This window comes from Rhinatrema bivittatum, chromosome 18, assembly GCF_901001135.1.
Source record: "Rhinatrema bivittatum chromosome 18, aRhiBiv1.1, whole genome shotgun sequence".
Classification (NCBI taxonomy): Eukaryota; Metazoa; Chordata; class Amphibia; order Gymnophiona; family Rhinatrematidae; genus Rhinatrema; species Rhinatrema bivittatum.
In genome coordinates this window covers 34,332,636-34,353,778 of record NC_042632.1, presented here as the reverse complement: position 1 = coordinate 34,353,778, position 21,143 = coordinate 34,332,636, and the positions used below count along the sequence as shown (strand labels likewise).

Genomic DNA, 21,143 nt, shown 5'->3' with positions numbered 1-21,143 from the left:
CCACAGTGGCTTTTGAAGAGAATACTGAAGGGCTGAGGTCACTGCAGGGGTGTATCTAGGGTGAGATCAGCTTTGAAACCTGACTCAGTCTCCATCTGCTGGCAGGGGAGCATAAACCCATTGGTCCTGAGTTCATCTGTCTACACTCAGGAAAATGAAATTATCAGGTAAGGAATTTCTCCAATACTTAGCATGGCTTGATGTAACTAAGAAACGTGAATCACAGTTGCTGCTTATCCCAATGCAGATCCGCATTTCGAAAGACTCTGCCTTGGGGTTACTTTCCGCCACTATGAGCCTACGCAACTCAACCTTCATATCATTGGTCACCATGTCACAATGTATAGTGTATGATAGTCGTGTATGAAAGTCCCCAAATTATCATTTTTGAACCACAAGGGTTGCCTAACACAGGTGAATAATTTATTTGGCTCACTTTACAACTCTGCATTTAAAAAAAATTCTATTCAAATTCTGGTGTCACCTCCGTAATTTCTCTCCTGTGCCTGAAGTAACTCAAAACCCTGCAAAGGAGATATTCGGATCTTACCATACCATAACAGCACCAATTCCCAAAACTCAAATAGCATCAACCCTGTCTATGAAAAGGCAGCACTACAAATATTACATCAGGCCCTAGAACACCAAACAGAAGATGCTGGATGGCTATAGATCCCTACCCAGGAACTTCATGCTAGCAGAATCCCTCACAGACAGACCATCGCCTAATGAAGAACAATAGATGACAAATTAGAGAAATATGCAGACCTATAAAAGCAACCTTGAGAAAACAGACGTGCGCAGAGAAATACTGAAGAAACAGAAATGCAATTCCTCCTGTAATGAGAAAATTACAAAAATATAAGAAATGCACATTTCAAAAGTTGACACAGTCAACTCTCTAAAAATGGAAAATAAAATGCTTTTTTGTACCTATTTCCGATCATTGTATTTTTTCTAATGGGGTAGGGCCTGATCTCTCTTCCTTTTTCTTTTTTTGGGCTTCTCCTAAGTCATTTTCTGTTTCTTCTGTCTCCCTGTTTCATTCCCTTCCTCTCTGACACTGATCTTTGTTTCGTCTTTTTTCTCCATTTCTTTCATCTGCCCCTCTATCTATCCATAGCTAGATTTTACTCCTCTTCCTCCCCTCCAGTCCTGCCTTCCTCTTTACACCTCTAACCTATCTACCAGTTCCCTGTACGTACCCAGATCAATCCAGACTCCTGGGTTCCCTGCCAGCAGATGGAGACAGAGAAAAGCTTCACTGACACCCAGTGCCCCCTGCAGTGCCTCAGTATTTCTCTGTCTCCAGCAGATGGCAGAGGGTGTGAATCCTGCAGTTAGCACATCCCCTTTTGTCTCACTCCTTTCCGAACCCCCTTCCCTCTCTAGTTCCCTGTTTCCACCCTTTCTACTTATTCCCCTCCCCTATCCAGATTCTTATTCCCCATTTTACCTCCTTCAGTTTCCACTTTTCTCATCCTGTTCAAAGACCCCTTCCCTTCCTTTGTCTCTCACCCTCTCCATGTGTTCTCCTTCACAGTCCTTCAGTCCCCATCTAACTCTGAGTTGTCCTCCCCATACCCATCCCCATCATCTGCCCTCCTGCCGCTTCCTTTCCTTCTCTCTGCCCCCCTTTCTTAGCAGCCATTCCCCCTCCTCATTCCCCAGGTTCTCTGACTCCTTCCCAAGCATCTTCTCCATGCCTCTCCCCATACCCTCCATAGAATCAGCCCCCTGCTTCTCCTCTTTTCCCCCAGCATCTGTCTCCTGCTTCCTCCCCATCCTCCAACCTTTTGCCTCTCTCCCTCCCTACCCTCCTAAAACCCCTTCTCCTCTCCCCCCCCATGGGGGCCAGTTGCCTCCTATCTCTCCATCCTCTTTCAAACTAGCTAGGCAGTGAAAGTCTGTCCCTTCACCACCTCCTGCTCCGCTGCCTCGTTTGAGCTGCCGGCATCACGAGCACATTCAATATTTATGGGCCCAGCACATCATGCTGCTGATATTCTGAGATTAGCAAAAGGAATTGCTGGCCTGCGAGTATCAAATGTACTTGAAGGGCGAGGCGGAGTGGTAAGCAGCAAAGGGACAACTCCTGCTGCTGCTCTGGCTTGGGGCTCGGGATTTCTTCTACTGGCGGGGCCTGGGGATCTCTGCCAGCTTTGGCTCCTCCTCCAGCGACCTCTGCTCTGGCTGGAGTGGCAAGCAATTTGTTTAAGGGGTGGGGAGGCCTTTGCCACCCCCCTAGTGATGCCTCTGATGCTGGAGGGGGCTGGTGGCTTCCCCAGCATAACATTTTTCCATCGCGGGGGGAGAGTAACAGCTTCTCCTCCTGCGGGGTTAAAAGAAAGCTGTGGAGGAGTCAGAGTTGGGTGTACTGGACCCAATTTTTAAGCAGGAAAAAGGGGTCATAGGACTGCTATGGTGCCAACAGGTTTTTTTTCTTTCCTTGGGGGGAGGGGTGAAAGCTTCTCTTGTGGGGATAAAAGAAAGCTGTGGAGGGGTCAGGATTGGCTGCTGTGGCTCTGACAATTTATTTAATTTTTTTTGCTGTTGGAGGGGGAGGGGGGGGGAATGTATCAGGTCACTGCTGGCCTGCCAGGATCTTCTTTTTTTTTTTTTTTTTTTAAATTCAACTAGCGATATTCAGAATATAGCCCATTATCCGAGTATATTCATCCAGATAAAGTTAGCAGAGTATATTTAGCGGGAGATTTCTCCTTCTGAATATTCAGCTAACGTTATCCTGGATATCTTTGCCACTCACCAGTTTATGCGATTTGGAGCTCGCTTTGTTTCCGATCTGAACAACTTAATGTGTCGTGTAGAATGGTTTTGCAAGTGAAAGTTTATTCCCAACCATGCTCAAGGTTCCTCTCTTTTTTTTTTTTGGAGCAGGTGCGTTGGTGGACCAGGGGGTCTTTGAGGAGCTGACGCGGGACTACCTGCCCCTGCTTTCTGAGAAGATGCAGGACCTGGGTGTGATCTCCACCATCTCCCTCTCGTGGTTCCTCACGCTCTTTCTCAGTGTCATGCCCTTTGAAAGTGCTGTGGTCGTGGTTGATTGCTTTTTCTACGAGGGCATAAAGCTTATCCTGCAGGTGTCGCTGGCCATCTTGGACGCCAACATGGAGCAGCTGTTGAATTGCAACGATGAGGGGGAAGCCATGACCGCTCTGGGCAGGTACAGTAGCTCTTCCTCGTTTTCGTTGTCCTCGGGGCGGGTCCCCCACACGTGCGCGCTCTGCCCCTTTCATCCTGCGGGGGCCATTAGATGTCAGTATCAAATTCCAGCTGAGGGAAAGTGAGGCACAGAAGAGTAAAACACTTTATCCCAAGTCATGCAGACAGTCAAATGGCAGATCTGACAACAGAGCCATTGCCGCCCTCGTATCTTGGGAAAGCGAGCTTTTGAGACGGCGTCAGTATTTTTATTATCTCTCAAATATTTATCCATGCAGGAGGCACCATTTAGCCCCATCTTCAACCTTTCCTTCCATCTCCCCCTGCCCCACCGCTAACTTTGCCCAAGCACAAACCCAGACAGCTACCAGTCTATGACCAGAACTGGTCAAAAGACCCAGTGCCCTCCTGATGAGATGAGACTCAGAGGGGGGTCTTCAGTTCTTTCAGCCACAGAAGTGAGACATGGATTAAGATCCAGAAACATGGTTCTGATGAATAATGGGGGTTAGTGGCCTTGTGATCACCAAAAGAAGTAAGACCTTCTGTTGTGTGTACCCACTGTGAGATGAAAGGGAAAAGCAGGATGTTAAATTAGGTAAAGAATCCTTTCTGTTTCTTATCTCCATTGCATTGCCACACTTCCTGCTTGTCTCTCATAGGTACCTGGACAACGTGGTGAACAGACAGAGTGTGTCCCCGCCGATCCCACACCTGCACGCTCTGCTCACCAGCGGGGACGAGCCTCCACCTAAAATTGACATCTTCGAACTCATCAAAGCATCCTATGAGGTTACTGTCAAGAGCTTTCGCCAGCCTTGTGTTTTTTCTTTTTTAAAGGAGAATCCCATCCATCTCTGACCCCTGACCCTCTTTCCCTGTACGTACCCGGATCAGTCCAGACCGTGGGTTGAGCCTCCGGTCCAGCAGATGGAGACAGAGAGAGACTCAAAGGGTATCCTATCTCAGGACAGAGCCCACCCTGCGTCCCTTCAGTATTGCGATGGAGAAGGTACAGAGAAGGGCTACCAAAATGATAAGGGGAATGGAACAACTCCCCTATGAGGAAAGACTAAAGAGGTTAGGACTTTTCAGCTTGGAGAAGAGACGACTGAGGGGGGATATGATAGAGGTGTTTAAAATCATGAGAGGTCTAGAACGGGTAGATATGAATCGGTTATTTACTCTTTCGGATAGTAGAAAGACTAGGGGACACTCCATGAAGTTAGCATGGGGCACATTTAAAACTAATCGGAGAAAGTTCTTTTTTACTCAACGCACAATTAAACTCTGGAATTTGTTGCCAGAGAATGTGGTTCGTGCAGTTAGTATAGCTGTGTTTAAAAAGGATTGGATAAGTTCTTGGAGGAGAAGTCCATTACCTGCTATTAAGTTCACTTAGAGAATAGCCACTGCCATTAGCAATGGTTACATGGAATAGACTTAGTTTTTGGGTACTTGCCAGGTTCTTATGGCCTGGATTGGCCACTGTTGGAAACAGGATGCTGGGCTTGATGGACCCTTGGTCTGACCCAGTATGGCATTTTCTTATGTTCTTATGTTCTTATTCGTCTGTCTCCAGCAGATGCAGACAGTTGAGCCTGTGGCTCCCTCTCTTTAGCTATTTCTTTCCTTCTGTGGGGTTATTTCTTCCTCACCGTTACTTTCAGGATCAGCAAGTATTGCCTACCTAATTCTTATAAAAAAACAAATAATAATAATAATAATAATAAACAGTTGAAATTATTCAGGGTTCAAAACCTGTTGTTTCTCAGGGAGACATTTCTGTCTCCTGGCTCTTATAGGGTCCTAGGGGGGCTTGCCCCTTGATTATTCAGCCTAGGATTCCTTGCCCGGTGACCCTTGCCTAATCTCTGACCCCTGACCCCCTTCAGTATTCTCCTGATTGTGTTCTAGGAATTATGTGGGAAATATAAATGGTTTTGACTGATTTCATGAAGCATTTTCCTCTGTTTGTAGAAATTCAGCAACTTGAATGCCAGTAACATTGAGCAGATGCGCTTCAAGCAGAGACTGAAGGTGATTCAGTGCCTGGAGGACACTGCCAAGAGGAGTGTGGTAGGTAGAATGCTAAATGTTCTGTATTCCACAAGTCGGGTTGTGGGCCGTAGGTCGTTGTAGGTTTGTAGTGCTCGTCTGGGAGTGTTGAGGGCCTGGACACCAGATAATTCATCTTGGCTGCTGTTGTTTGAGGATTCATCAACTGGATGTTAGTTTCACTGCTGCTGTGCGGCTCAGCTAGTTAGCCGGATAAACATATCCAGCTAACTAGCAGGGTATATTTAGTGGTGCAGTTGTGCTGCTGTGCTGCTGAATATACCTGCTATCTTAAAATTAGCCGATTATGTTTTTAGGACAGCCCGACCAGAGTTAGCCGCATAGTTAAGCAGCTAACTCCGAATATGCAGCTAACTCTGCTCCACCCAGAAACGCCTGCCTCCCACCCACCCACCCCCAGAATGCCCCTGACTTGTGCAGCTAATTTTTTTTGTCTAAATGGCTTCTGAATATTGACCTTAAAGTTCTCACATGCATTAGTTTGCTAGCTTACTTATATAGTCCATTTTCTTAGCAGCACATTATATCTTTGCAGGCTGTATTACCATGTATTGCCTTCCTCTGTTTGGCTAAGATCCAAGGGCAGGGTCTGAGCTGAGGATGGTCTTTCCTTGGGGTTTTGACTGAGATTGAGAATCTATACCAATATTGGAGATGGAGGCAGTACATTAATGCTTTGCCATCCTGCCCCATTAGGGGTATGATTATGTTACAACTACAGCAGAAATTGAAAGCTTTGAAACCTCCTGCTTAAAAAGAGAACAGTAACTGAAGTTCACATGCAGGGCTGGAAATTTCACAGGTTCCCAAAATATTGATGCTGGTGCCTAGAGCCGGAAGTGTATCGGGGGGGGGGGGGGGGGTGAGGTTGGCGGTACATGCCTGCACGCTGTACTAGCACTTCTGCATAGGCAGAGCTCTCTAGGGTAAACACTAGAGGATCAGTGGCCTGCTGTGTAAACCTTTCCTGGAGAATGCAGCAGATTTGAACTGATAAGAGCAGTGTTCCAAGGTCACACAGGGTCTTAAAAGATTTCTATGAACTTTGGGCTGGGTATTTGTTAGCAAACAAGAACCACCTGTGTCCACTTTAACTTCAGAAGAACAAACATGCATTTAAAACTCTTTGAGGAAACACTCTCGCTCCTAACTCAGACTAATTACCTTGTTTTTTTTTTTCATTCTTTCTACTTGTCAGGTTTTGTTTTGCTTGCATGATGTATCATTTTTCTTGTTACTTCTCATGCATCTAGTAGCGCTATAGAAGTGATAAGTAATAGCAAGGTGCATTAAATTGTTCCCTGTGTGAAGGTCCGTGCCATATCGACTGACTTGGGCTTTTCAATGGATGAACTGGAAGAGCTGTATGTGGTGTTTAAGGTAAGGCGTGCCATGAATAAAATGATCTGACAAGAACTGATCCACTTGAGTCTGAAGCACGTGGCTATAGGTCATGGCCAGAGACATCCAGACGGCTTATGCACATGCAAATGAATAAAAACCAAATGTTTTTTAAACAGATGGTGCAAACATTTAGGAAGACATTAGATAAAAGTCGAAAAGCTAACCCCCCTCAAATATAACTTCCTAGCATGTAGACAGACAGATTCAGGACCAATGGGTTATACTCCCCTGCCAGCAGATGGAGCAAGCTGACATCACAGTATATATAATCATGCAGTGACCCCCAGCCTGGAATTTCGCAGTATTCCTCGGGACGTGTTCATGGTGTCCCCTTGCCTCTCCCTGCAGAAGAAGCAGGCATCGGAGTTTACGCTTCAAAGGCTCCTCAGACTGAGGGCTGTGGTTTCGGTGCCCACGTCTCAAGAAAGTATGGGGTGATATTCCATTTGTTTTGTTGTGCCCAAAAAAGAGGATTCGTCCCATCCTGGATCTCAGAAGGGTCAACCATCATTTGAAGGTGATTCATTTTCACATGGAACACCAACGTTTTGCAGTGTTGGGGCGCCATTATCAGTTTTGGGTGCTGCCCTTTGATCTAGCCACCAAATCCAGAATGTTTTCCAAGGTTATGGTGGTGGTAGCGACGGCCTTGAGAAGAGAAGGGATCCTGGTGCATCTGTATTTGCATGACTGGCTGGTTCGAGCAAAGTCTTAGAAAGAGAGTCACCTGGTGACACACAAGATGATCTCCTTGTTGCAGGAGTTCGGTTGGGTGATGAACCTGGCCAAGAGCAGTCTTCAACAATCCCGCTCTTTGGAATATCTGAGAGTTTGGTTCAACACGGGGCAAGACAAAGTTTTCCTGACAGAAGTTGGGATTCAGAAATTGATGTCTCAGGTGCGTCAGTTGATGAACAATATATGTCCGACAGTGTAATCCTATCCTACAGATGCTCAGCTTGATGGCGGCAAACCTGGAAGTGGTGCTGTGGGCAAAGGCGCATATGTGTCCTCTTCAGCGCTCTCTACTGTCTCGTTGGAACCTGCAGTCTCAGGACTGGTTCGGCTCCACTTGCTGATGGAATTTTGCTTTCACCGCCAGTGGTGGTTGCACAAGGCTCATCTGAGAAAGGGAGTCTCCTTGACCTGGTTGGTATTCACGACAAATGCGAGTCTCCAGGGTTGGGGGGCTCACTGTCAGGAGCTGATGGCCCATGGGCATTGGAATGCCAAAGAGTCCCACTGCAGCATCAATCGCCTGGAAGCCAGAGCAGTCTGGCTGGGGTGCTTGCAGTTCAGCCACAGGCTGCAGGGTCAAGTGGTCTGCATGATGTCTGACAATGCGACGACGGTGCCCTACATCAATCACTAGGGAGGAACCAAGTTGCCAGCAAGTGCTACAGAAAATAGACCAGCTTATGGAATGGGCGGAAGGACATCTACAGATGATCTCAGCCTCTCACATTGCAGGAAAAAACAACGTAAGAGCAGAGTTTCTCAGCAGGGAGAGTCTGGACCCAGGAGAATGGGTGTTGTCAGACAAGGCGTTTCAGCTGATTGTGGATCGCTGGGGCCTTCTGGTCCTAGACCTGCTGGCAACTTCTCACAATACGAAAGTTCCTCGATTCTTCAGTCGCAGGAGAGATCAGTGGTCTCTGGGCATAGATGCTCTTGTACAGGTTTGGCCAGAAGACAGATTGCTTTATGCCATCCCTTCATGGCCATTGCTGGGCAGGATAATTTGCAAAACTGAAGGCCACAGGGGGCTAGTACTCCTGGTGGTGCCGGACTGGTTATTCCTCCACGGTGATTGCCACCTTACTCTGTGCTCGTCAATTCTCCACTTCTTTAGCTTATATGCGGATTTGGAGAGTTTTTGAGGCCTGGTGTGAGGAGCGTGGTGTTCTTCCTCATTGAGTTAAGATCCCACTCATTTTGGATTTTTTTGCAGGATGGGTTGAATAAAGGAATAGCCCTTAATTCCTTGGAGGTGCATTTGTGGCTCTTGCCTGTTTCAGAGGCCCAGTGAATGGTGATTCCTTGGCATCTCATCCTCATGTGGTCCATTTTTGAAGGGAGTGAAGAATCTTAGGCCTCCCTTAAGGTTACCGGTTCCCTTGTGGAGTCTTAACTTGGTGCTGGATTATTTGGCAAGCCCTATGTTCAGACCACTGTGTAGCCTTTCCTTGAGGTTGTTGACCTTGAAGACAGTGTTCCTGGTGGTGATATGTTCTGCGTGTCGAATTTCTGAGCTGCAGGCCTTGTTTTGCCGGAAGCCGTTCCTTACAGCTGTAACGCCCCTAGAGGTGACTCTAGGGGCGTTACAGCTGTACACTTTCATCCTTCTTGCCTAAAGTAGTGTTGGACTTTCATTTGAATCAGTCCATCTCCTTACCATCCCTGGATAAGGTCAGGGATGTGGAGGAGTATCGCATCCTGCGCCCCTTAGTTGTCGAGATTTGTCATGCAGTATCTGGAGGTTTCTGAACCTTTCCAGAAGATGGATCGCCTGTTTTTTCTCCATGGCAGAAGTAAGCAGAGTGTTCCAGCTTCGCGGGCTACAATAGCTCGTTGGATTAAGGAGATAGTCACGGCCATGTATGTGGATGCTGAAAAGCTGTTGTCTGCTCAGGTTAGGGCCTATTCCACTAGGGCTCAGGCAGTGTCAAGGGCAGAGGTTAGATTGTTGTCCCCCCCGTCTGCCAAGCCGTGACGTGGTCCTCCTTGCACACTTTTTCCAGGTTCTATCATCTGGATGCGCAGGCCCGGGAGGACGCAGCCTTTGCATGTGCGGTGTTGACTAGACTGCGGGCAGCCTCCTGCCCTGTTAGGAAGTGGTTTTGGAACATCCCACTGGTCCTGAATCCATCCGTCTACACACTAGAAAATGGAGAAATTAATTAGTGTAGACGGATGGACTCAGCTTCCCACCCTCGGCTGTCGCATGAGTTTTTCAATAGTCCTGTGAGACTCTGGATCCCAAGAGTTTACTGTTAAGTGTTCATCCGGTACCTAGATTCGTACATGACTTCAATGTTTCTTGTTGGTTGAGTACAGTTATGGTTGTCTGTTTTTTTATCAAGTTTTTTGCTAGTCTGGCCACAGTTGCTTTTGAAGAGAATTCTGGCAGGCTGGGGTCACTGCAGGGTTATATATAGCATGACGTCAGCTTGCTCTGTCTCCATCTGCTGGCAGGGGAGCATAAACTCTGGTCCTGAGTCCATCTGTCTACACTAAGGAAAACGAAATTATCAGTTAAGTAATTTCTCCATTTGCAATGCAAGCCGTTGATCAAGGGAATTTGAGGATTTAATGGGTGCGACTGGTTTCACATGCACATTCTACAAGGCGACAGAAAATATGTTCAGGTTTGGAAGTTGTCTACTCAATGTAGCAGCAATTCCTTGCCCTTGAAAAGCAGGAAGTGCAGATTAGAAGCATCTGACATATACCCAGTGTAGCACAAAATGTCTACATGAGAGCAGGGTATGGGGATGGACTCCCAGCTGCTGATTATCTGGGGAAATGTTATGGATCCCTTTGCACAGCAGCTTGACACATTTGGACATTTACCATAAACTTAAAGATGCAGGACGTTTTAGTGGTACTAACTGGGAGCAAAACAAGGAGGACACTCTGTAAGGCTAAGGAATATTAGATAATTGAATTGTCAATAGATTTTATCTGCATTAAGTGCACTTAACGCGGGTAAATGGCTTTGAAAGTTCCTTCAATAGTATGCTCCAATTACGTTTTCCTTTGAAAATTACCTCCAATAGAGGCTCAGCACTCCTAGGTAATCCCTCTGTATAAGGAACACCATGTTCCAAGGATACGAAGAGGAGGGCAAAAGAGTTCATTGAGTGTCGCAACGTCCAAATTCAAAAATGTGTGCAGATGAAAGGATAAGAGATTAGGGCTGACCAAGGGTGAGACGGTTTTATTGTTCCCTCAGGTATTCTGTTTGTTTAATGTATGACTAACTCAAAAAAAACCTTCAATAATCAGAAGAAAGCTTGGCTCGGACAGGCTTGCTGTCCTTTGCAGTGCATGTATAATCGTTGTGCAACCCACAACACCGATCCGCTGAAAAACAACGTAGAACTTTCAAGTTATGTGCATAAACTATAGTGAAAAAATTCCCACTGAAAAATCTAATTTAGTCACAAGGACCCAATGAAATATATAAATAGCCTTTCAATGAAGGGTATTGTGCCCTAATATTTTTGGTTATTTTTTAAATTTTTTATTTGTGTAGAACACGACTGTCATCAATCAGTGACCCATGAAAGAGCTTTTCTGAGCTGAAGATATTGTGTAGATGTAAATACTCCTTCTGCTGGAATAGTTTCTCCCCCAACCTGGCCCAATGGTTTGTCCCTCTAGGCTCTCTGAAGGAGGAGCCATTGTGATCAGCTTCTGCGTACCTTCAGCATATAATCGCAAAGTTATAAGACAGTCACTGTACCCTTCTTTGCAGGAGGGAGGTTCAGGAGGCTAAATTTAGGCTTCTAGATAGGAACTAAAATCCAGAACCTCCAGGATAGCCTTCTTGTAATGCTACCAGTTCCACATGCAGGATCCCAGGCAGAGCTCTGGAGTCTCAGTGAATGGATGAGACAGTGGTGCAGGGAAGATGGGAGCCTAACCCAGCAGGATAGGCTTAACCAAAGTGGAACCCGACTGCTTGACGCTAACAATTAAAAAGGAAGTAGAACAACTTTTAAACTACACTATGGAGGAAAGCCAACGGTCGCTGGGAGCACAAAGGAGGCCTTTAAAAAAGGGACCACAGATTGTCATGTCTATGAGGAAGTGGAGAAAACTGATTCCAAACTAGCTGAATCATCTACTTGTAAGAGGGGTGTGTGAGAGACAACTGCAATGTCTGTATGAAAATGCCAGAAGCCTGAAAAAAAAACACCTCAGGAGAGTTAAAGTGTATGGCACTAGAGGAAGCCCTCGATATAATAGGCACCTGAAAGACCTGATAGAAAAAGTGCAACCAGTAAGATATGGTATTATAAAGGTACAAAATATATTGATGTGATAGAGCAGATAGAAGTGGTGATGGTATGGCACTATATGTTAAGAATGCCACAGAATCAAGTAAAATAGAGATTCTGCAAGAAACAAACTGCAATCTGGAATCTTTGTGGCTAAAATTGAATGTCCAACAGGGAGAAATAAGCACTGGGAATTTACTACCCCCTCCTGACCAGGATGGTGAAGCATACAAATGCTTGGAAAGATTAGACAAATTACTAAGTGTGGAAACTTTTTTTTTATCCTCTCCTGTTTTTAATGTGTCCCCACTTGGTTAAAATGCATTGCAAGCAATCTATAACATTTTAATAATACAATAATAATGGGATACTTCAGTTACCCTAACACTTATTGAGTAAATGTCTCATCCAGGCACGTCTGCTGCAAGAGGTAGCAGTGGTGGAGCCGTCTAGCAACAGTGATCATAATGTAATCACATTTGAGATCGTCACTTAAGTATAAAATCAAAACTACCACAATAATATAAAAGTTTAAAAAAAGGAGACTATGATAAAATGAGGAAACTATGTATTTATTGTTGTTTATTTATCATGTTTTATATACCATTGATCGGTTTCGCCATCACAACGGTTTTCAAAATTATGATGATTAACAAGGTTTCAAAAAAACTTCATATGGTTGTTATCATAGAAGAAATCAATTTATACAGTTATTTTTTGGTTAGTCTTTACATGTTTTGATTTTTTGTTATAATATCATCTAGTATGGAGTTCTCCAGATTTCGTAGGGAGTGGTTGGTGGGGTTTTTTTTTTGTTTTGTTTTTTTATTGGGTGAGTTGATATGCTTTGGTGAACATCCATGTTTTTAGCTCTTTTTTTTGAAAGATTTTAAGTTTTCTTATGTTCTGAGTTCGATTGGGAGGGTGTTGCAGAGTTTAGGGCTGCCAAGAGAAATCGCTCTCTTTTGAGTTGAGGTAGTTAGTAGAAAACTAAAAGGAGCAGTTACAAGGGTTAAAAGTATACATGAGGCATGGAGGCTACGTAAAAATACTGTTTTGGAAGCCACACAAAACGTATTCTACAAATTAAGAAAGGTCAAAAGAAAAAAACACAAGCACCCACCTGCATGGCTAAATAATATAGTAAAAGACACCATCAAAGACAAAAAAAAAGCATTTTTTAAAATGGAAAGCAGAGCCTAATGAAGAAAATAGAAAGGCACATGGGTACTGCCAAACTAGATGTAGAACCTAATAAAGGAGACCAAGAGGGGATTTGAGATTTGCAAAGAAGCAAAAATTAATAATAAAACCTTTGGAGGTAATTTTAAAAAGGATTTACACACATAAAACTGGATTTTCCTTGTCTGTACCCAGATCAATCCAGAATACTAGGTTTTGCCTCCCTGCCAGCAGGGGGAGACAGAGAAAGTTTTACTGATGCTGCCACTTAACCTAGTCTGCCACCTGCACCTCCTCAGTATTTCTCTGTCTCCAGCAGCTGGTAGATGGTGCAAAATCTGCAGCTCTGAAGTTGTTAGGATTTTTTCTTTTGAGCCTTCCTCCCGAGGGGAGGGAGGGATTGGATCCTGGTGGGTCCTTCCCTGTCTGGTTGAGGTGGACGAGTGGGGGGTTGGTGACCCTTTAGTAGGCTCGGTCCAGGCGCCTGTGGGGTGTAAATCTGGTAGTCCAGATCCCTCCCCTTCACGAGGCAGCTCCAGCGGCTGCAGGCTCGGGGACAGATTCCCCTTTTTGAAGCTGAATGCTTCCCTGGTTCTTTTTTTTTTTATCCAGGGTTGCTAGCTTTATAAAGTTTGCAAAAAAAAAAAAACATTTTCCGTGGTGTTTTCTCCTCCTTAGTGGCTCAGGTTAGTGTTTGGCGTTAGTCTGCAGCATGTGCAGCTCAGTTTCGCGCCAGTTTCAACAGACAGGGCTTGTGTTTGATGTGTGCCATGGACGAGGGGCTTTCTGAGGGTTGGAGCAGTGTGAAACACCTGCGATTGATTTCCCCGCTGTGTTTGGAGACTCGCCAGATGGCACAGCAGGGGGATGATCCCTTCCCCCTCAGCGTGGGAATGATGGCCATTTTGAATTAATTTTTGGCCGTTCCCGGGGAGGGGGAGCCCCCCCGCGTCTGTCTTCGATCCATGCCGGCCTGAAGGGTGACAGAGCGACTCCAATGAGGCTGAGGAGCCCAGCGCAGTTTGGCCTGCGCAGCCTAAGCCATTTTTGGCTGATTTTGTGCTTGTCCTGCATGAGGCCTATTTGGCAAACCAGCAGGCACATCTGCCCATTTATGAGCATTGCGATCAGTCACAAAGGAATATGAGAGATCCGATGGCTCGGGTCTCGGCCAGTCGCGTACCGGAGGGGGAGGATTCAGATGGTGCCGATGATTCCCGGTGGGGGCAGGGGCCCCTCTTGGGCAGGATTTGGACTCTGGCCCGTGCAGGGCGCAGATGCGGATGATATTCCAGTGTCTGAGGGCAATGACCGGAAGGTTATACGTTTGTTCTGTAAGGAGGAGTTAGGCCCGTTGATTCCTCAGGTGCTTCAGAAGCTGGGTCTTAAGGTGCCACAGGAGAATTCGATCTCGAAGGTGCAGATCCAGTTCTCAATGGTTTAAGGGGCCCACTAAGCGCTTTTCCTTATCACAAGTCGGTAAGGAAATTTCTAGAGTGGGAGTGGAATACTCCCGAGGCTGGTTTGAAGGTGGGAAGAGCTATGACAAAGCTCTATCTCTTACCTGAGCAAATGCTGGAGTTCTTAGCGCTCCCTAAGGTGGCTGCGGCAGTCTCTGCGATCACTAAAAAGACAATTCCAGTTGCGGGGTCCGCAGCATTTAAAGATCTTCAGGATCATGCCAGAGGTCCTCCTGAAGAGGATTTTTGAGGTGTCAGCTTTAGGTCTTTGGGCTGCCATTTGTACAAGTTGTATGCAGAGGGCCTGTTTATGCTGGGTTCAGCAGCTTCAGGATCCTCAGACAAGCTTGGGTGCTGATGTTAACAGCACGGTGCATGTAGAGGCGGCAGTGGAATATGGGGTGGATGCCTTACATGACTTGGTGAGGACGCCCTCTCAGATTATGGTAGCCACTCTTTCCATTCGGAGATTGCTGTGGTTGCACAGCTTATTGGCGGATGTGTCCTCCAAGGCTCAACTAGGTCCTTACCTTTTAAAGGGAAGGTCTTGTTTGGTGAAGATTTGGAGCAGTTGATAAAGAGTTTGGGGCCTTCCTGCCTCTGATCAGTGGTCGGTCTGTAAAGGTGCTGTCCAACAATGCAACTATGGTAGCTTAAATCAATCGTCAGGGCAGGACCAAGAGTTGAGCGGTGGCCCAGAAGTTGATTCAATGGGCAGAGCAACATATGGCGTGCATAGCGGCTTCACACATAGCAGGTGTGGAAAATGTGCAAGCCAATTTTCTGAGTCACAAAATGTTGGATCCTGGAGAATGGGAACTGTCGGACATAGCAATGCAGCTCATCCGGGAGACATGGGGGGATCCTCATGTAGATTATGGCAACTCATCAGAATGCCAAAGCATTTTGTTTTTTCAGCCAAGAAGCGCATTCGGGGCTGAGGGCGTAGATGCTCTGGTGCTGTTCTGGCCTTGGGGAGTGCTGCTTTACATATTTCTGCTGTGGCCCCTAGTGAGAACATCCTCAAGGCGAGGTGGTCTTGGTGGCTCCGGAATGGCTGCGACGTCTGTGGTTTGTGGATCTGGTCAATCTAACCGTGGATGGGCCGATTCAATTCGATCACATTCGGGTCTTCTTCACCAAGGGCCCATATTTTCAGACCAGGCTGCTCACTTTTGCCTAGTGTTATGGCTTTTGAGAGGAGACAATTGAGGCACAAGGGATATCCCGAGGCAGTGGTGACGACACTCTTGCAGACTAGAAGAAAGTCTACATCTCTCTCGTATGTCAGGGTCTGCAAGGTTTTTGAGACCTGGTGTGCTGCTTGTGAGGTGCATCCTCTGAAAGCTGCGGTGGTGGACATCTTGTCCTTTTTCCAGGAAGGTTTAATTAAAGGTTTGGCGCTAAACTCTCTTAAGGTTCAGGTGGCAGCTTTAGGTTTGCTTTGTTACCTTTCTCTGCTGGGTAGTCGCTGCCTAGCTCAGGGACCCAGGATAGGTGACCCAAGGGGATTTGAGGTGCAACGGGCAGGCCTCCCAGCGAGAGTAACTCACGGCCCTGAAATGGGGGGTAGAGCTTCCAACCCTAATTGCGCATTCAGAGCTATGCTAGGCCTGCGGAGGGTCGCATTCGTAGCTCAACAGGAAAAATGTATGCGTCGGGTGTGCTTCTGGTGGGGAGGATGCGTCGACAGGACTCTCCCCTCATGATAGACTTTTACGGTTTGGGAAACTGATAAGCATGGAGATATCCTGCATGGCACGGCTGGTGCTACCATAAGCTTGCTGGGTAGATTGGATGGACCGTTTGGTCCTTTTCTGCAAACATTTCTATGTTTCTATGAGTCATTGTTGATAGTGTATTCAAATCCTCAACTCAGTATGTGATGGTGGTGGCGGCGGCCAAAAAAGCAAACAAAATGCTAGGAAACATTCAGAAAGCACCGGAGACTAAAACAGAACATCAAAATGCTTCTGTATAGATCGATGCGGCTGTATCTTGAGTACCGTGTCCGATTCTGGTCACCCCATTTCAAAAAAGATATAGTGTACTTAGAGAAGTTACAGAGGAGCTGCTCATTTATGAAAAAGGCTATAAACGGGTTAGGGCTCTGCAGCTTAGAGAGGAGATGATTATGACTGAGGTCTTCAAAATCAGGCGTGGAGTAGAGCAGGTAAATAAGGAACGGCTGCTTATCCTTTCAAATAACACTAGGGCCGGGGTCACTCCTTTACACTAACAGCAGATTGAAAACTAGTTGGAGAAAGTATGTTTTCACTCCATGCACAATCAAGCTGTTGCCGTAGGGCATGATCAGTGCAACTAGCATAGCTGGGTTTAAAAGGGATTTGGACAAGTTCCTAGAAAAAAATCCATAACTAGTTATTAACGGAGAGAGACTCATGGAGCCCCCAGCACTTGTCCTAGGGAGTGAGCTGCAAGAAGTTGAATCTGCTTTTCGAGGTTGGCCACTGTTGGAGACAGGATGTTAGGCTCAATGGACTTTTGGTCTGACCCAGCCTGGCACTCCTTATGCTCTTGGTCGCTGCTTCAGTACACATTCTCTTATCTTTTATGCAACATTGTGGCATGAATCCTGGTTATATGCTTGATTTACGTTCTTATCTAGATTCACAGTCTGCTCTGTGGTGAAACTTGCTACTCCATGCATTCACCATCTATTGCTGACCAGCTTAGAGAGTCAAAGCCATAGGCCAGGTCAGGGAAGAAAACTATTCCAGCAGCGGGAGCAGCTCACTTGCATCCACATACAATCTGCAATTCAGATGAGCTCTGTTGTAGGTCACTGATTGATGCCAGTTGGATTCCACATGTATAAAAACTTAAACATAAAAATATTACCTGGTGGTACACTTCATGTGAAGGCTGTTTGTATAATTCATTGGAACATGTTGGTTAGATTTGATTTTTCAGTGGCACTTTTTCAATAGAGATGATGCTTAAACATAAAAGTTCTGTTGAGTTTTTCAGCTAATCCAGTTTTTTTTTGCTTGAGCATGGATTATACTTGTATTATGGTATCTTCTTACAAAGGACGGTGAGTCTGTGTGAGCCCAACCATTTTTCTGATTATTGAAGTTTTGATGAATCAGTTTCATTGTAGACCATTTTTGTACTTAACCCCAAATGCCAATCCGATTTGTGAAAATCATTGTTCTGGCCCTCATTTTTTGGTTCAGGTTGCTTAATGTGTGCGTCTGACTGTTGTATCAGTATCCATATACTACTAAATATAACGTGTACCTCTCTCAAGGCACAACACCTGATAAGCTGCTACTGGGGCACCAGCCGCACGGCTGCCATCCGGCACGACCCAAGCCTGCCGTACCTGGAGCAGTACCGAATCGACCTAGAACAGTTCAAGGAACTTTTTACACACTTGACCCCTTGGACCTGCGGTCAGCATACCCCTGTGCTAGCTGGACGATTGTTCCGCCTCCTGGACAGGAACAGGGACTCTCTCATCAACTTTAAGGAGTTTGTGACAGGAATCGGTAAGTACACTTTGTTTGGCAAGACCGTTTTTCTGTTGTAAGTGGGAATGATCATAGGGGAGCTTGAAAGAGTCCTCCTAGATAGATTTCCTTCCTGCTCTGCCATTTATTTAAGAGGTTACTGCATTCCTTTTCCCCAAAAATGAGCTGCTGTTTCACGGCATCTCCCCGCAGCTGCCTCCGAAGCTTCAGCACACCTTTATTCTGTGTTGGCTTGTGATAATGTATGCTCCCTCACCATTACCCCTGCAAAATAGCACCAGGAAGTATTATCAAGGTGCCCATCTTTGCTCCATAGAATAGATAGAGTCAGCTCAGTTTCCCACCTTTGGAAAGAGATCACGCAGCAGAGAACCGTCCCTTGATGTAGAGAGAAAACAGACTGAGGGCATGCAAGGAAATCATGTTGTGTTTAATATTCCCTCTGTTTTGGTAAAATTGTTCTTAGATAGGAGAGCGAAGAGGAAGAGGGGGTTGGATATCCTAGAGAGAACACCATGTTTTGCAAACAAGCGAGGATTAGTCAGAAATATTATAACCATAGAAGTCCTTCTGTAACAGGTGGTATGTACCATGGAGACCTGACAGAGAAGCTGAAATTTCTTTACAGACTGCACCTTCCTCCAGGTGAGAGCAAATTACATAAGTTCCTCCCTAAATACACAAGCAGTGCACATCACAGCCCGAGTGTGTTTCATAAGGTGATCTGGCGTACAGGAGTTCCCAGAGGGAGCAGCAGAATGATTGGGTGGCAATCCTTGGTTACTGAAAAAGTATATATATGCTAGCTTCGTCCTTTGCTATATAAACAGCATAGGGGGGTTTCTGCCCCAAAAGCCTGTGACTTTGACTTTTCACACAGCAATATAATGCAGACTAGCATTAATGCACAAAATACTTAAATTAGTTACAAGAAAATATGCGACAGCAGAATTATTCCGTGTGCGTTCTGCTAATGATTAACCTGATTGGCAATGAGCTGTGTTGCTGTCCCTTTGAGGTATTTCTGTTTGAAAGTCCTGCTCCAGTCTAACCTTGTGGATGTGGAAATTTGCTGGCTGGCATGACTTCAAGATCGAGCAAGCTCTGTGCGGCTTATAATCCCTTCAGTGGGGCAAAGTACAAACTTCCTGCCCGACATATTTTCCTATGGAGGAAAGGCTTGACTGCTTTCACACCCACATCCATCCACCCTGGGGCTTCCTTCTGCCACTAGTCAGTTTGGAATTAATATCCTCTTCTTGTTCTGCTCTCAATTGATACTAGAGTTGGCTCCAAAACTGCATTCACATCCACTTAGCCCATTATCGGCTGCTCCTGAAGTGACTAATCTGGGATTAATTACTCCAGGATTATGTAGCGTTCAGTTTCCAGTCTCCTTCCAATGTGAATGCAAGCCACAGTGAGTTGAGGACAGGTGTGCCATGGGCAGAAACTGTATGTAGGTTATCAGCTCTTGGGCCATTTGGCTGAGATCCCAGCACAGCATCTGAGCTTGGGAGCTCAGAGCAGTCTCGCTGAGATTAAGAATCGGTGGCAGAAGGGGGAGTTATCATCCTACCATCCAGCCCCATTGGGGAGACAATGATGATCCCAAAGCTAGAGAATAAAAAAAAAAAAGTGACATCAGGCTGTTGCTTACACAGTCTGAACAGCAGCCTGAGGTCTGTTTGTAGCAGAACTGGGATGGCTGAGCCAATGGATCTCCACTCTTCTGAGGCACAAGCAGATATTGGGGAATGCAGTTGACTTTTCATCTCCTTGTTCTGTTTGTTTTTTTCTCATGGTACTTGTTTTGTGCATGGAATTAGTTGTAAGGATAATAATTGATTGTAAGCCCTCCTAAGACAGGGAAATCCCTACAGTGTAGTTAGAGCAGCGGGCTATGAACCAGGAGACCAGGGTTCGAGTCCCGCTGGCGCTCCTTGTGACCTTGGGCAAGTCACTTTACCCTCCATTGCCTCAGGTACAAAACTTACATTGTAAACCTGCTGGGGATAGGGAAATTCCTACAGTACCTGAGTGTAATCCACTTTGAAGCGCTGAAAAAAGTGGGAAAAGCGGAATATAAAAACCTAAATTGAAAAAAATATATATCTGAATGTAATCCGCCTTTGAAAGGCAGAATATAAATCAAATCAAATATAAAAGATGCAATCCGACTTGGAAATGACACCAAATACTTCTCTCGTGTTCCTCTGTCTTGTTTCATGCCTTACACTTTCTCGGTAGTGTGCCTGAAACAGTCCCGGGCGATGTCACCCCTGTCAATCATGGGTCACGCTGCATGCGTGCTGGACAGCTCATCCATTCAGGATGGCTTTTGGCTTTGTGAAGAGACATCTCTCCCATTCTTTTGGTAAAACCCAAGGCAAACAGGAGTGTCTTATATATGCACATACACACACACACACTTCTCAGTAGGGTAAGCAAATATGTATATCTTAACATAGTAAATGACAGCAGATAAAGACCAAAATAGTCCAGTTAGTCTGCCCAGCATGTTGTTTTTAGGGTAATAACTGCTACTCCATGCAGGTTCCTCTCAAGCCTTCGGTTTCACTAGCATCAGCATTTTGTAGTTCCCTGTACGTCCCAGGATCAATCCAGATGGTGGGTTATGTCCCCCGTCCAGCAGATGGAGTCAGACAAGGCTTCGGAGGGTGCTGCCATAAGTACGTGTGCACCCTCTGAAAGAGCCCAGTATCTTTCTGACTCCAGCAGATAGGAGTAGGGGAACCCAAAGCTTCCTCTGCATGAAGACTAGTTCCTTCCATTGTTTTCTTTCTCTCAGTGTTTTCGGTTAAGGTTGGATCAAGTTAGTCATCTTGGTTCACAGCGGTTACTACGAGTCTCGTCTTCAGCCTGTAGATTTGAACCTGGAAAAAAAAAAGCTTTAAAAAATAAAATCCTTTGTATTTCACGCAAAAACAATTGCCACGCAGCCAAGCTAAGTGCACCATTGAATAGGGGAGATGTTTCATCCCTCTTGTCATGTGCAGTCGTGCTGTTTCTTGCCACCGTGTCCTTACCTCTGAAGTATTAAGACCTTGGGTCGCCGGCTCGGACGCATTCTCTTCACTGTGCATGGCACAAACACAAATCCAGGTTTACTGATTTCTACCTCCAAATATGCGGACGTTCATGCAAGTTTTGAAAAAAAATCATTTGCAAATCCTGCCAGATGTTGACTTGTTTGAAACTGGATTTATAGGGACATGAAAAGTGATCTGAGTCGGTTTTTCTTTGCAGCTGGGTTGGTTTGTGTAGAGGCAGAGCAGAGGTGCTGCTTGCAGCTAAGAAAAGCGGCATTC

General features: G+C 45.7%; 1 protein-coding gene across 2 annotated transcripts in view; it reads left to right on the top strand.

The window, feature by feature from the left end:
• TBC1D9B (TBC1 domain family member 9B) overlaps nt 1-21,143 on the top strand; it is a 56,479-nt gene that overhangs the window by 27,999 nt on the left and 7,337 nt on the right. For both annotated transcript variants that reach the window (XM_029583250.1, XM_029583249.1), the window contains exons 12-17: nt 2,899-3,184; nt 3,846-3,975; nt 5,164-5,262; nt 6,574-6,642; nt 17,589-17,829; nt 18,391-18,456. In XM_029583250.1, the coding sequence (XP_029439110.1) occupies nt 2,899-3,184; nt 3,846-3,975; nt 5,164-5,262; nt 6,574-6,642; nt 17,589-17,829; nt 18,391-18,456 (891 nt within the window). The remainder of the gene's footprint in view (nt 1-2,898; nt 3,185-3,845; nt 3,976-5,163; nt 5,263-6,573; nt 6,643-17,588; nt 17,830-18,390; nt 18,457-21,143) is intronic.